Source organism: Rhodnius prolixus, unplaced genomic scaffold (assembly GCF_049639745.1).
Source record: "Rhodnius prolixus isolate KJV_2025 unplaced genomic scaffold, Rpr scaffold_12, whole genome shotgun sequence".
Classification (NCBI taxonomy): Eukaryota; Metazoa; Arthropoda; class Insecta; order Hemiptera; family Reduviidae; genus Rhodnius; species Rhodnius prolixus.
This window is the reverse complement of record NW_027411635.1, coordinates 9756255-9772059: the sequence shown is the minus strand read 5'-3', so window position 1 is coordinate 9772059 and position 15805 is coordinate 9756255. Positions and strand designations below refer to the sequence as shown.

The following is a 15805-nucleotide window of genomic DNA, read 5'->3' as shown; positions in this document are numbered from 1 at the left end:
TGTAGATCAAGTACTTTTATATTGAAAACATTTAACATAGAGACACATTTAGCATAGAGAAAATCATTTAGGAAAGGTTCTAGAGGAGTTAAATATCTTATACTTCTCTCTTATAGGCCGTTCTATTATAGTAAACCTATATAATACTAAAAACAATTAAAAATTTCGTAGAGAGAGTTTTACAAAAAAAACTCTGAAAATAGTAAAACTAAGGCGTATGGATTTTCACTTCAGATTGTCTTATTTGTGAGATAATAATGATAAATTATGACAAATATTTCGAGTTAGTGTATGAGATAATTGCCAATCTTTATACGGAAATATTAACTACAAATTTAGTAAGCTGTGGGGAATTTTTTGAGAATCAGTTCAGATTCTCCCACTACTAGTACCACAGCGCTGATTGTTATGTTTAAAAACCGTTTGGATTAGATCTTTAGCACTCAGTTGAGTTCCAGTCTTCACTGAATCTAAGTAGGTAAGACAAAAATTTATATTTTAGATTATTGTGAAATTAATCCTAGATACCAAAGTAATGTGGTACATTGATCATACATATTGCTAACACTCACCTATATGAAGTTTTACTCCGATCAAGTTGACTTGGCCAGGCTGTGGTTCGGTTAACAGTAGGTAGGACAGACATCAATGTGTTTATCTAATGATAAACTGAATGTGACAGTTTATGGGTAGTATTTTTCCTGATTAAAATGATTTATGGCTCAATTGTCCAAGCTCTATTTCTAAATAATGGCAGAAACTACATAGAACTTATTCTAGGGCTAATACAAAATGTATCCATCTTTATGGATGATCTGTGTGAATTTTCGCTAATCTATATGCTGATTTGAAAAATTTGAGGAATGGCATTAAGATGATTCTATGTTTTTCATAGACATATCCTAGATTGCTGATTAGAATCGTTACTGGGCACTGTGGTTTAAGGCGAGTCTCATACCATCGGAGAGACTAATTTAAGATTTAGTAAGATTGAGAAGGTCAAAACTCTATCTTTCTCGTGATGATTAAGAGTGTGAGTATATTAAATTTAGGATCTTTAGAACTGGATATCGTTGGAAGAGTTTGTGCTGTTTCTCCTCAAGGTTGTTGTCCGATTTGATCTGGACTGCGAAATCTTAGTCTGCTCAAGTCCGTGTACTGGATTTTTGTCGTAGCTTCGGTTTGTGTAGCTACGTTTACGGGAGACTTGAGAATCAAAAGCATTGCATAGCGTAGGACTATTTGCCCTCAACTCACTCGCATTATTAATAAGTAACATCTCTAGAGACATAAAATTACCCCGGCTGTAGTCCTTTAATAGTAAATAGGACAAACATACTAGCTAATTCTTACAGCTTTAGGTCTTGTTTGATTAAGACGATTTATACATCCAGCTTCAGACATGAGTGCCCAGCTGTACATCCGTCAATGTTATATAGAACAAATAACCACTAAAAATGAAATATTTGCCCGATTGAGGTGATTTGAAGCTACCTCTCCCGACAGATCTGTATAAGGTAGGTAATAGAGGTAAACATTAGTCACCTACATTAATGAAATGTCTGCCTTAAAAGGTAATTTAGCCATATATCACAATCATGGCAGGGTTCGGGTCGGTAGTTCTGTTTATGATAGATACATACATAATGTCTGCAGAAAATACACAAATGGCTATTAAATTAAACAATTGATTCAGTGCAATTATTCAGATATTGCATACTCATCTAAAAATGCATTTTAAACATAAAATTATTTTAATGCCTTTAAATGAATGCACCGTTTACATTATTCTGTTTACATCCTTTTTTTTGATGCAAAGGTTATCTTTTCTTTAAAAAGATTTAAATGATTGTTATCTCTCCCCGCTTTGAGTGATATTACAACGGTTATTTAAAGATAAAATCAGTTTATTTATGCTGTTTGATAGCCTATATAATAAGTATGTTAAAAACTCTTTTTTAAAGACAACTTTTTTTTAGTCTTATTCAATAACTATTGAATATTATGTTAATCTAAACTAGGTTTTACTCGAGGTTTAGTAAGTTTGTCAATTCTACAAAAACTCAAGCTATAAAGAAGCTACTTTAAATGCAAACTAGCCTTATTTAATGTTTTGGAAGTATTTGTATTTGTCAGTTAGACTAGCCACAAAGTTATTTACAGGCAACATTAGCCTTAATTCTTTTCTAGGTACAATTGCTGAATCATGCAGCCAATAGCTCCGTTACTTCTACTAACCGTCTATTATGAGTGTCTATGCCCGGATTCAAGAAGTTTCATTACTGATCAATTACATCCAGTCATGGAGAAATTATCGAATTATTTAAAAATCGATCTAATACCCTATGGTAAAGCTAGTGTAAGTTTAATCAATTAATTTTAATAAACATTTCGTATTTTTCCATATTATGAGAAAGCAAAAAAGTGATTTTCTCGAATAAAGTTTCGATTGAAATCGATCTACTGGAAGTGCTAGTGTATTGCATCGATATTACTGATTTGCCACTTTCTCGAAAATGGCTCTAATAATGAAGAGAAAAATGGACCAGAGAAAATTAGCAAATCCTTAATCCTCTTTCCTTATTATTTACTTAGTCTTTTATTTTACTTTTTTAATTTCACATCTTGTCGATATTTGCTTATCCTGTTTTCTCTATCCTAAAATCATTCAATAGATAAAAGTTGGTAGTCCGTTGAATAGTATTTAAATACACTGTTCTTCATGATTATCATAAAAATATAACAAAACAATATCACATACACTACTGCTCTCATTAGAGGACAAATATAGCCTGGTGTGACCATATATTTATTTTTTTATTTTATTATATTTTTTAAATATTTTTTTCTGTCATCAGGGCTAAGTTCTATCACAGAGAAGTCTTAAGACTGCACACATATAAAGACACGTTTAAGTGACGCTGCATACAAAAAGTAAAAAATACGAAACCATGAACAAAGCAAACAAAAAAATAATACTGCTTAGAAAAATAGATAAAACCAAAATTATGAACATTTTATTTTGGAAAAAAAGTATTTGCTTTTATAAACAAAACAATTTATAAAAAACCGAAGTGTGTTCTAATCTAAACCTTAAGTAAAAAATTCAAAACGAACTGAAGACTTCTTAATATTCATTCTCAAAAACTAACTATACAAGAATATTTTTAATTACATTATCCAGAGATTTCAATTTAAATGCTTAACATGTACAAATTATTTATTAAGTAAAGTAATTGTCTATTTTTTGCAAGCTGTCTTTACGTCCAACTACCAAATTAGGTGTCGTGGACAGAGGCGACTAGCTAACATATTTTACTATAAATTTCTCATATTAAACATTAAATAAAATCCAAGGCCTAAGATCGGGAATCGAATCAAGTAACACAATACGTACATATCAGCTTTGCAGGCCTCGTCTCTAACAGCTCGGCTACCGTGGCGCCTTACAAATTATTTATATAATTTTGAAGAATGACAAGAAGTGATTATTGAAATCATTTTCATTTATAACATATGTAATTTAGTGGAATAAGATGTTGGCGAAAGCAATTAAAGCAAAAATAAAAGGGACAAGTTACATAAAAATAAAATAAAATTTCCTTCACAGAAATTGTGTTGATATAAACATAAAGCAAAATTATATTAGTAATATGCCATAAGGCTTAAATAGGAAATAAAATGCTACATTTTAACTTGCCTTGGAAAGAAGATTAGGCCTAAGTATGTTCTTCGATAAATTAGGAAGGTTTACAGAAAAATTAATCCAAGGTTACGTAGGACATTGTACTAAAAACACTTTTAATGTTTAAACATACTGTATTTAAAACATGCTAGAAGATTAGTTAGATTATTAGATAAAAGATTCACCTTGCACCTTGAACAGTGGCAATATCGTAAATGATGAAGATGTGATTATTGTCAGTTGAAAATTTTTGGTATAATCACATATTAAAGAATAATTTAAAACCAAAAAGTATGCATACATTTCTAATAAATCTAAGAAACTTAATTGTATATTGAAAAAATAAAAATACTTACATAAAACACTGGTAAAATAGAAAAATTACCGAGAGCTGTCCGAACTTTCAAAATTCACAAAGATGTTATTTTACAAATTAACATATGGTGGTCCTAATTGCGCTAACAATGGCAACAGAAGTGTTAAGGAAACAAAAACATGTCTGCCCCCAATTGAGGGCTCTGAGCGGTAATGAGTTAATTTTATTGCTAGCGTATGTTACTTTATTTTTTAATTATTGACTATTTATTCAATTTACTACTATTTTTGTTTTGTTTTATGCGGTTTCCTTTTTCTTAACTTACGAAAGAGGGAGCCATTATATCCGTCAGATTTTCTATTTAGAGTTTTAATATTTCTTTTTCTTTTTTTTTCTTTAAATATAATATATAATATATATAATAAATTACCATTTTATTCCAGTTGTTTCATATTAGCCACTATACAGGGTGTTCATTTTAAGACGGCTCAAATGCATTTCATGCTTAAACGGTTGATCTGAGCGAAAAATGGTAGAGGAAAAATTTGTTGCCCATCACCTCTAGTTTCAAAATATTTGACTTGATTTTAGATTCCTGCCCGCCTACGCGGCTGACACGCGACCAAAAGTGATGGTTCGCAGTTGACCCCCATTTTCATATACACAATTTTAAAGAGTATTAAAAGTTATGAAAGAAACCGGAAACCCCAATTCGATATCTTCAAAATTAAAGGTGCTAGGCCATTTCAAAATCTGGTATTTATTAATCATATTTCAATTTTTTAACTTGTTATCAAAGAGAAAGAAGAGCACGCGATAGGTCATTTTTATGTATTTTTTCATCCCCTTTCTACTGAAAATATTGCCAAGGCAGTAAAGCTAGTATTTTTCTTAATATCGGGGAATAAGTCGTTTTCCAAGTGATTTTTCATAGAAAAATCAAATGTTAAGAGCTTTAGATGTTCTCAAGTATACACAAAATGGCTAAAAATTAATTTTACATCTGTTACAAACAAGAAGGTATAATTATTTTTTGGTAATTTTGGGAGAGTTTCGTTTAATTACCAAAAAAAATTGGAAACCTCCTGCCACATATTTAAGTGATCAATATCTTTCATGTAAAGGATCAAACTTATTCCTTAATTTATGAAATAATGCACTTTACTCAACTTGTGAAGCATGTACTGTGCCTTCAAAGGTGCCTTCTCAGATGCAGAGAGCAGTTGATAACCTCCTGGCTAACCTGTCATTGTAGGATACAAACTTTAAAATATAATATACAAAATTTGAAAATCCAAATTAAAGTAAAAATGGAAAATGGAAACAAGTCTTATTAATGAATCATTTGAATTTTAAAAGAAAAATCCCATAAAAATAATAATAATAACCAATTTGAAATGTCAAGCGGCATTTAGAGTACCAAATCTATTATTGACAAATCTAACAAAAGGGATTAGCTGAGTGGTTAGCAAATGCTGGATTCCAACGCAGAGATCGTGGGTTCAAATCCAGCTGCTGGCCTTTAGATTTTTTCTTCCTAGGAGCTTCTTTTACAGTACACTGTCCTGTGATGGATAGTCTGTAACAAGAGAACACTGTCCGGATGCCGATAGTGCTCTGAAAAAAAAAGCTTCGGGCGCTATTAACCTTAGATATAGACGCGCCTTACTAAAAAGAAAGACACACAACTTTCTCTTACTACTACTTTCAAAGCTCTTACTCATAAATTAATTCAAAACTTCGTACAATTTGAGTAATATTTAATTCTGAAAACATACTAAAGTTTATAAATGTATAATCGAATATTATACTGAAATGTAACCTTACTAGGAAGCCTTTAAATCTATTTCTGAGAAATCTGCTAAAAATAATTTGTCTGGAAAAATGAATAAAGTAAAGAGCTTGTTTTTTTGAAATGTATACAAATTTAACAAAAAAATCCGTTGCGCCAATTTCGAGAAAATCTCCAAAAAGATTTTCTATCAGCTGATTTCTCCAAATTTAGAAATTTATGTATACTTGTCAATTTATACTGATATATAGGCGACTAGTCAGTAAAAATACAGCAAAAGCACTTAGAGGTATGCCTAAACACTCTTCTCTCCAAGAAGTACCCTAATATAACAGAAAACAGCTAAGAAAACAGCTGATTACTATACTTATATTTCCGCATTTAGATTACTGTTCGCTAGTGTACAATGATTTAACAGCTGAATTGAACATAAAATTACAAAGGTCAATAAATTCCTGTGTTCGTTTTATTCTAAATGTAAGAAGAGATGAGCATATTACTCCTCATTTTATTTTTCTTAATTGGTTGAATGTCAAGTATAGAAGGAAGTATTTATTGGGAAGGTTTCTGTTTATGCTTCTAAAAAATAAACGTCCCGAATATTTATTTAATCTGTTTATTAGGAAGGCCCAATTAGATTTAAAAAATACCAGAACTGCTAATTTCAAATTTTATATTTCTCCATATCGAACAGTTACCTATAAAAATTCATTTCTTGTGCAATCTTCTCTTTTCTGGAATTCTTTACCTCTTACATTAATTCATAAAAGTACAATAGCTTCATTTAAAAATGCATTGTATGATTTCTTAATGCGGTCCTTCATAGAAGACGCTTCTCATTAGAGAATTTATTATTTAGTTTTATATCTATTAATTAAGTGCATTTCAATGTAATTTTTGTTATAATAATTTTACTTTTATATTGCTTTTACTTATAGAGAACTTATTGTAATTAATTTTGTAATTTAAATTTTGTTTGTTGTCCTTAAGGGATATTGTCCCAGGACAAAATAAAAGTTTCTTTCTTTCTTTAATAGAATTCTACTAAAACTCTTAAATGAAAGTTATAGAACCGTATATATTTAAATTTAGCACTCCAAGTTAATTACAATGTTTTTTTTTATTTACTACCTTATTATTGTAGTTGGCATCTAGTTAATGCTTTTATCAGTCAGCTAATCTATCTAACATCTATCCCATTTAGAAAGTAAAGCCTAGATGTATCTAAAAATTTGAGTAATTCCGCACCACAAAATTTTATGAGAACCTCAGAAATTCCGGTGTTCTCAAGATTCTAACTCCTACATTATTATAAAAATATAGTAAACATATTGGTAGTATAAAGGGTCCGAGCGGTCCTTGTGCCATTGTCTTCGTGTATTATATTATGGTTCATCACATTATGGTACTTGCTGTTTATTACGATATAACATGTTTTAAGATATAAAGGTTATTTCGTTATTGGTAGTTTGGCGTTAAACCCCTACTGAAAAAATAGGCGGTTACTTTAATTCAGTTATAGTGAACATTTTTAATTTTTACCGATATTATAGTTTGTAAAACAATACTCTCAAAAGATTCCTTACGAGGGTCGTTTGAAAAGTCCGTGCAAAAATAAAAACTACTTAATTTTTTGGGGTAAACCTTTTTTATTTTTCAACATAGTCTCCTTTTAGGCTTATACACTTCGTCCAACGCTGCTCTAGTTTGTTGATCCCTTCCGATTTGTCCAAGTCTGAAAAATAGCCATTCGTTTCTGCAATCACCTCCTCGTTTGAATAAAATCTTTTTCCCGCCAGCCATTTCTTCATATTGGGGAACAAATAGTAGTCCGAGGGAGCCAAGTCTGGAGAATAGGGGGGATGTGAAACGAGTTGGAACCCTATTTCCATTAATTTTGCGACCACAACTGCTGAGGTGTGAGCTGGTGCGTTGTCGTGATGGAAAAGGACTTTTTTGTGGGCCAATCGTGGGCGTTTTTCTCGCAGCTCGGTTTTCAAACGGTCCAATAACGATGAATAATATGCAGCTGTAATAGTTTTACCCTTTTCCAGATAGTCGATGAGGATTATTCCTTGCGAATCCCAAAAGACAGTCGCCATAATCTTTCCGGCCGAAGGAACGGTCTTCGCTTTTTTTGGCGCAGATTCCCCCTTGGTAACCCATTGTTTAGATTGTTCTTTGGTCTCAGGAGTGTAGTGATGTATCCATGTTTCATCCACAGTGACGAAACGACGCTTAAAGTCCTACGGATTCTTCTGGAACAGCTGCAAACCGTCCTTGCAACACTTCACACGATTTCGTTTTTGGTCAAGCGTGAGCAATCGCGGCACCCATCTTGCGGATAGCTTTGTCATGTCCAAATGTTGATGCAAAATATTATGCACCCGTTCATTCGAGATGCCCACAGCACTAGCAATCTCACGCACCTTCACTCTTCTGTCATCCATCACCATATCATGGATTTTATCAATGATTTCTGGAGTAGTAAACTCAACAGGGCGTCCAGAACGTTCAGCGTCACTTGTGCCCATATGACCACTCCGAAAATTTTGAAACCACTTATAAACTGTTCTAATCGAAGGTGCAGAGTCACCATAATGTTTATCAAGCTTCTCTTTAGTCTCCTGAGGCGTTTTGCCTTTCATAAAGTAGTGTTTAATCAACACACGAAATTCTTTTTCGTCCATTTTTTGAAAATCACTCGACTTCCTCGATTCAAACGAATGCCAAACACAAAGAAATAGACCGATCTGGCTGAAACTTGGTGTGTGTTCTTCCAAGAGATGCTACTAACTAAACATAACCTCGATACGCGCCAGTGGTGCTATCTCTCTGACTTTGCACGGACTTTTCAAACGACCCTCGTATAGTTAAAGATTCCTATAGTTCCTTATAGTATCCTGTACATTTGCACGTAGTAGAACAATCCGAAGCTAACATTTCGGCTTAACTTCATCCTTTGATTAAGTAAATAGGTACTACACTTTACCAAGAGATTTATCGTTAAAAATACTTATTTAAATTGTTTTAGTGTTCAATATTAATATATTTTCTTTAATTAACTTCTTAATCTGATTACGTATATATCTAGTAATAGTATAATTATATATGTGGCGTGTTTTTTAAGTACTAAATACCGTTTTTGAATTCAGCTGCTGCAGTCGGCGTTTAAAGTATGCGTGCTGTGTACCTCCATTTGTCAGGCAAAAACCAGACGCTATTACAGAAACATTCGACCCTGTTAACGTTTTAGAAATGAATTATTTTTACAAATAGTTATTTATTTGTTATTTAGTGTGTGTAATTTGTGCTGCCTTATACGTCTGTAGCAAAAAAAAAAAAAACATTCCTAATTTAATCAAAATTAGTTAATACTTTCGTTTGTCAAATGTAATAGAAAGTAGGAAAATGACAAATACAGGTCTTCCATTTTATTACGGGCCAAAGAAGGCGTGGTTTAACGTACATGCGGGCGTAGGCGTGGTTTAATAAATAATTCTCGTTTCTGATTGGCTATGCCTACTTTTCACACTAGAATGAAACTGTTAGTTTTTGTTTAGGAGATATAAAATAGAGTTATGGTGGATAAGTACATACACGCACCCAGAATTATTTCTGGGTATCTCAAAACAAATATTCCATGAAGAAGTACATAGATGGTCAACTGTCTGGTCATGTAATTGGTTTAAGAAACTGAAGGTTGGGCAGGTGTAATTTTGAGGTAGTAAAGATAAGATCTGAATTTCCCTTGTCTACTGAATATTTGATTCAATTTGTAGATGAGACTTGCCTATCTGTTTTCTTTTCGTAATTATTGAGAAAAAATAAACTGGTCGTGACGCTTTTTGTATACAAATTGAGTGATTGCACTCCGTGCTGAGATATCTCGAGAAATGTCGGCGGACAAGGGTCAAGGGGACTACTCGGTAACTAATAGGCAAGACCCTCTTTTGCTAATTGGTCAGTAATTTAATTTCTCACAAGGCCGACATGCTCTTTAACCCACTTGATGTCCACTATTATATGGAATTCGTTTTGAGAGAGAAGATTTGTTTCTGTTATCTTTTCGGGAAACCAATGTTATTTGGCATCAAGAAATTCTCAAATGCTATTCTCAAGATATACGTATATATATTATTATTATTTTTTTGCAGCAATTCATTTCACTTATTATTTTGCTTCATACAGGTTCATTTTAGTAAAAACACTTTTGAAGCAGAAGCACGACGCCTCAGAAACTCTTCTTAAAATCAGTTCTAATGAAAAAAACAAATTTAAACAAAAGCGATCATTCGACTAATAATAAGAATAATACAATAATACCACTTTACTTATTGAACCAAAAATATTAATATAACAAAAATATACAAAAGTACTTTACATCATGGACATCTGTCTGCTAGACATTGTTGAGGTTGTACATATATCAATAAAAAAACAAAACAAAAAATGAAAAAAAAATAGTAGATAAAATCTGACATCTTATTAACTGCAAATTTAGCCGTCGAAACCTTCTGCTTTAAACGAGTATCATTAAAAATTTGGAAGGAAGCTTAATACTTAATTATTTGACCACACTAATTGCAGTACCTTTAAACGGTCATCTTTCTTTCAAAGCCAACCTTCCACCTCGTTAAAAAAAAAAAAAAAAAAAAAAAAAAAAAAAAAAACCAACACCTTTGACTTGGCCGGGTTTAATGTTAGATTCCAAATGTTACAATATTCTACAAAAACATGAATATTTCTTTGCATTTAAGTTCCTCAAAAATTTGCAATTTTATCTACTTATTATGCAAATATAATGAAAAAATAAAGAGGTTACACTATCTGCAAAGTTTCATACATAGGGGATGTTTGTTTAGTTTGAGTTTTCTGCGAATATTTTGTTTTTTTTGTATGCATGTTGTTTCTCAATAAACACAATTATTATTATTAAATTTCTTAGCGAATATAAATATTATCGGCCATCAGCACAATATCATCTGTATACTTAAGAAGCTCAATGACTTTGTGATCATGAAGAAACCTTGAAGGAGGATTAAATTTGTTGCAAAAATGATGAATTGAAGAAAGTCGCATGAACGGGTGAATAAATCTTTTGAACGATCTCTTTTTAGTTTTCTTTTACCTGTATCCTAAGACCTGTCGCTTTGGTTTGAAATTATTTCCTAGAAAATTGTCTCTAAGAGGCGTTCTGGTAGGCTGGGACGTCTATCTGCCTTCGAAGTTTCGTTTTATTGTAGTGAATTTATATTGGGTAAATTTCAAACTTTGAAGAAGACTTATATTTTTTTAAATCTTAAAAAAAATGCAGGAAAAGAAGGTCCTGTGAGATTCAGATTATGTCTCATCCTGTAAAATGTTAAATTTACTTTACTTAAGCATTGTTACAGAACACCTTATTCTAATATTTTGTATTAATTTTTATAGACAGCTGTAGCACCTGATGGAAAGTACACCTTTAAATGTCAGCATGGAGGTACAGAATGCCTTGGCAATAAGGTGCATGCTTGTTCCATACTGCGTGCTAAGGACGATCTCACCCGTGTTCGATTGGCCACTTGTATGATAAGTAACAACTACCTACCAGACAAAATAGGCCAAGAGGTAAGTCTAATTTGAAACTATTTCTACAAAATTAGAGCTTACGTTTTTGTAGCAATTTTGGCCTCATTTTAATATATATAAATGAAATTTTCTTTTGAGCACAATATGTTTCCATACAACAGCTTGTGCATCAGTTCTAAAAGAAAAAGAAAAATCAGTATTGGAAATGCTAAGAAAAAAATAAACGAATGAATTAATTTAAACAAAAAAAAAAACACAAAATATTTTGTACTTGTTCTTTGTATGCATCCCATTAAAAGCTTGGTCCGATGGCCAGCTCCCCTAACTAAGGCTATTGTTTTAATGACTTCTTTTACCTTTTCTCTGTTGCAGTGCTGTGAGCGGTTCAACATAAATTGGGAGGAGGTTAAGACTTGTGCCCATGGTGATCAAGGCTCAATTCTACTGAATAATTTTGGACAGTTAACGCATTCTTTAAGTCCACCAATTGGTTTCATACCTACAATTACTATAAATAAGGTTGGTTTTATTCCTGGTTGTAACTGGGTTGTTACAATGCTTTGTGTATTTAATTGTCTGAAATCTTAAGCTAGTTGCTTTATTGCAATTTTAATTATTTACAGTTCCTATTAGTTGCCTATTTTACTTCTATTTATCCTTGTACCAGCTAATTTTATTTTTATTTTTTAAATAAAAAACGGATCAATAATCCAATTTACAGAAACAACAATAAAATAACATAAATAATACAAATAGTTCTCAGTCTATAATTTAGGTTTATAATTAGGCTTTAGCATTTTATTTTACCTTTTAGAGGTTTTTATACAAATTTATACAATACAAATAGTTTAAAGAAATAGTTGACATCTGGCTTTATTTAGAAAATTTAGTATATCAGTGCCAAAGAAATCTAAGTTAAAATGATTGGCTGTCCGCATCATACGAAAGATTGGGAAGTAAAAAACGTAATTATGTTTGCAGTACGGTACCTTGAACGCAGTAGAATGTCGTGTAGTATGGGATGAAATATTAAAAGAAATTAGAGAAAGAAGGTAAGGACAGCCTATTTGAGAATGGAGAAGAATTGCAGAGGAAAGAGAGGTCATAATAAATTTTTCTGGTGGCAAGTGGAGGAATATTGAGAGTTAGCTGTAGTTTGGAATAGATAACGGTTTCTTTAGGGATTTTCAAACTGCAAGCCAACCACCGAAATAACTTGTTCTGTACAGCCTCAATAAAAGCCATATGTATCTTGCAAAACGTACTCCAAATTACTGAACCATATTCAAGTTAGTACAGGCTAACCCTTACTTGTCCTTGAAGAGAAAGATTTGTTAAAAGAATTTATGCGTTACGTACGATGGCCGAACAACAATTTGATTTCGGGTTTAATTCTTTTGGAGCTGGTTACTGGCAGTCATGAACTCTACTCAGTTTGAACGAGAACGTTTAGGCAGAACAAACATGCCTTTTTTTTTTAGCAATAAAAACAGAGTACCCCTTTGGATAAATAAAAAAAAGATAACGCAAGGCTATGTGTATTTACATAAAAAATTCGTGACCAAACTTGTAGTTCAGATGTGATTCTTGGTATAAGAAGGGAATGTAATCGTTGACTCACATAGGATTTCATGTTTTAGACAAATGTAAAGAATTTAAAATAGCCAATATTTCTAGCTGTAAGCTGAATAGGCGAGGAAACAAATCATTTTTCAATTTTAAGATGAAAAATGTACAGAATTTACAATAGTTCAACTCTTTAGTTTACGCCTGATTGAATTTCTTTATATTTTCAGGATCAAGGCAACCAAGTTAAGATTTTGAAGAATTTACTGAAAGTTGTCTGTGAGCATATGGATAAGGTTTGTTCTTTGTTTTAAACTATTGTAAACCTCTCTGATACCTACCTACTCCACAGCGCGCGGTCCCTCTGACGCGCGTGCTCTCCTTCAGCTTCTGTAAGCACACATTCACCCTCACACTCACACGACCATTCACACAGGTAGAGGGGAGGAAAAGATACAGTTATTTAGTTAGCAGATTTATTATTAATTACTTATTCTACGTACAATCGTATATAAAAATCTCCCAAACCCCTGAAATAAATAACAATAATAAACTAAAAATATCCCTCACAATAACTAAAAACAAAATAAACCAAAACTCTTTTAACTAAAAAATAACCTCTGGTTAACCTCTGATAAATTAATATTAACAAGAGTTAATGCCTGAACCCTGGTGAGTGGTTAAGGAGTGCACAGAGGACATAATCTGGGAGCTGGCTCACCTCATGCCAATCGGCTGGTTATTCAGTTCGCAGCAACTCGTGGACTTCTCTCGGCAATGGCTTACCACCTTCTGCCTCCGTCGCTCCTCCCCACCACTCACTAGGGTTCTTACCTTATCGAACTCTGTCCTCTACATATTTATTACTATTATTATTATTAGTCCGTCGACTTTCTTAATCGTTCTGCGCACTACCAACACTTTACACTACGATAATTTATTTGATGAACCAAAATTTCTTTATGGTTAATGGGTTCATATAGTAAATACAAAGGCAATGATTGAACCAGCCCCCCAATACAGTCAAATCTTACATTCGCGTTACTCGCTAAAACTTAAAGCACTCTGTGGTATTATAAAGTAATGCCAATTTTTTCAGGCTAGCTTTACGTCCGACTACTGATTAGGCGACCACGCAAACATATTTTACGGTAAACTTCTTTTATTAACCATTAAAGAAAATCCAAGGACTAGACCGGGAATCGAACCCAGTACCACAATACATCTTAGCTTTTAGGGCTTCGCCTCTAACCGCACGGCTACCGTGCTATGCCCCAATATTATATTGAGCAGTCCAGAACTTTCAACAACCTTCTCCGGGTCTTTTTCGAAAAGCTTAAAACTAGCTCAGCCCTTAACCTGAACATATGAAGGCTTAAAACCCTGTATAACTTTATATCTTAATTTAATGAACAATTTTAACGAGCTACGTACTTAATAAGGCAATTTTTCAGCTACATGTCAAGCCAATTGAATGCAAAGATCAATTTTGATGAAGAAAACATATCTGAATCATCGCCAAAGGTTCATAATTTTATGCAAAATGGAGTACTATGACATCTACAAAAACAACAGTTTAACAAATTAAATATATATTTTTTCAACAATTTGACTTTTTACATTTGTTTTTATTAAAAATGGTGAACAAACCATTTTTTATTTTCCTAGCGGCAATCCACAAAAGTTCTAATTTATCCATCTTTTATTATTTTTACTTGGAAAGTTTACTAAACCACAGTTGGCTTCATTTCTTCAGTTTTCTTATGAGAGGAGCATAATTTTTCAAAACCCCTCTTTAACTCTTTGAGGCACACGATTTTAAAGAAAATAAAAGCCCTAGTTGCACAGAATTTCTTTTATTATAAAAAAATGGAAATAAACATTCATTTCCATGATTTTTACATATGTAATCATCCCTCTCAAATAATCATTACTCTCAAAATAAGAAAAAAAGAAAAGAAAAAATTAATACCATTTCAATAGTCCTTTTTTAGTGTGGGACACTGGTATTGTATAATACCACTATGCAACTAATGCTTTATATGGTGTTCATTCAAACACAACTTTTTACCAAAACAAAGCGGAACTTTGCAGACAGTACAGCACTGTCCTTCAGCGCACTGTTCCTTGAAATGTTTAAGTTCCATGTTTTGACCCAATTGTTTGTAAACAATATATGAATTAACAACATCTGCATCCAAATAATAGAACAGTATGCGGTGCCACCATTTTTTAATATCTGTCAAGTTTATAATAAATATCAAAATTTTTTCACTTATTTACGCATTTACCATTGGTGCATAGCACTGCCAACTGAATGAAAAACTTTAAATAACATATTAAGCTGTATGTATGAATAACTTCAACTCTTCGAGGTAGGTTAAAATATATCCCACCTTAGCAAAAGCTAAGCAAAAGGTGGGACAGTTTTTAACCCACCTAGCCGCAAAGAGTTAAAACAGTTGAATGCAAAGAAATTTTAAACATCAGCAATGTGTGGCTGAAAAGAATTATCGAAAAATCAATTTATTGCATCAAATTTTTTTGTAACCAGTTTAATTCTCATTAATATTACTTAAATCCAAAAAATGTTACTTTAGGTAACCATCCCTTTTCCAATACTGGCCTAAAATTAATTTTCCTTATGTTATTGTTAACTTCTTTCGTCTAATATAAGACGTCCTCGAATTTAAGACAAATATGCTTTACTAACAGTTTTTTATTATTTTAATTATTAATTAATCATTAAGACACACAGTATTGTAAAGTAACTTGGCGACGTTGCTGGATGTAGAAAATGTGGCTATGAGATTGGAACAAGGAGAGTAGCAACAGAGGAGTTTAGAAACTATGTAGATAGGCGTTCTGTCGAAGA

The 15805-nt window shown here is 32.3% G+C and overlaps 1 protein-coding gene across 3 annotated transcripts; it reads left to right on the top strand.

Annotated features, from left to right (window-relative positions):
* The first annotated feature begins 348 nt into the window (after nt 1-348).
* LOC141461665 (GILT-like protein 1) lies at nt 349-14537 on the top strand. Of its 3 annotated transcripts, none has more exons than XM_074142878.1 (6): nt 349-478; nt 2191-2359; nt 11227-11403; nt 11737-11883; nt 13161-13226; nt 14385-14537. In XM_074142878.1, exons 2-6 carry the CDS (start codon nt 2207-2209, stop codon nt 14421-14423), a joined length of 582 nt encoding a protein of 193 aa, XP_073998979.1. In that variant the 5' UTR covers nt 349-478; nt 2191-2206; the 3' UTR covers nt 14424-14537. The 3 variants fall into 3 exon arrangements, with proteins under 3 accessions (XP_073998979.1, XP_073998982.1, XP_073998981.1); XM_074142881.1 differs by having other exon boundaries at nt 361-474; XM_074142880.1 differs by lacking the exon at nt 349-478 and adding an exon at nt 1405-1517.
* The last annotated feature ends 1268 nt before the right edge of the window (nt 14538-15805 follow it).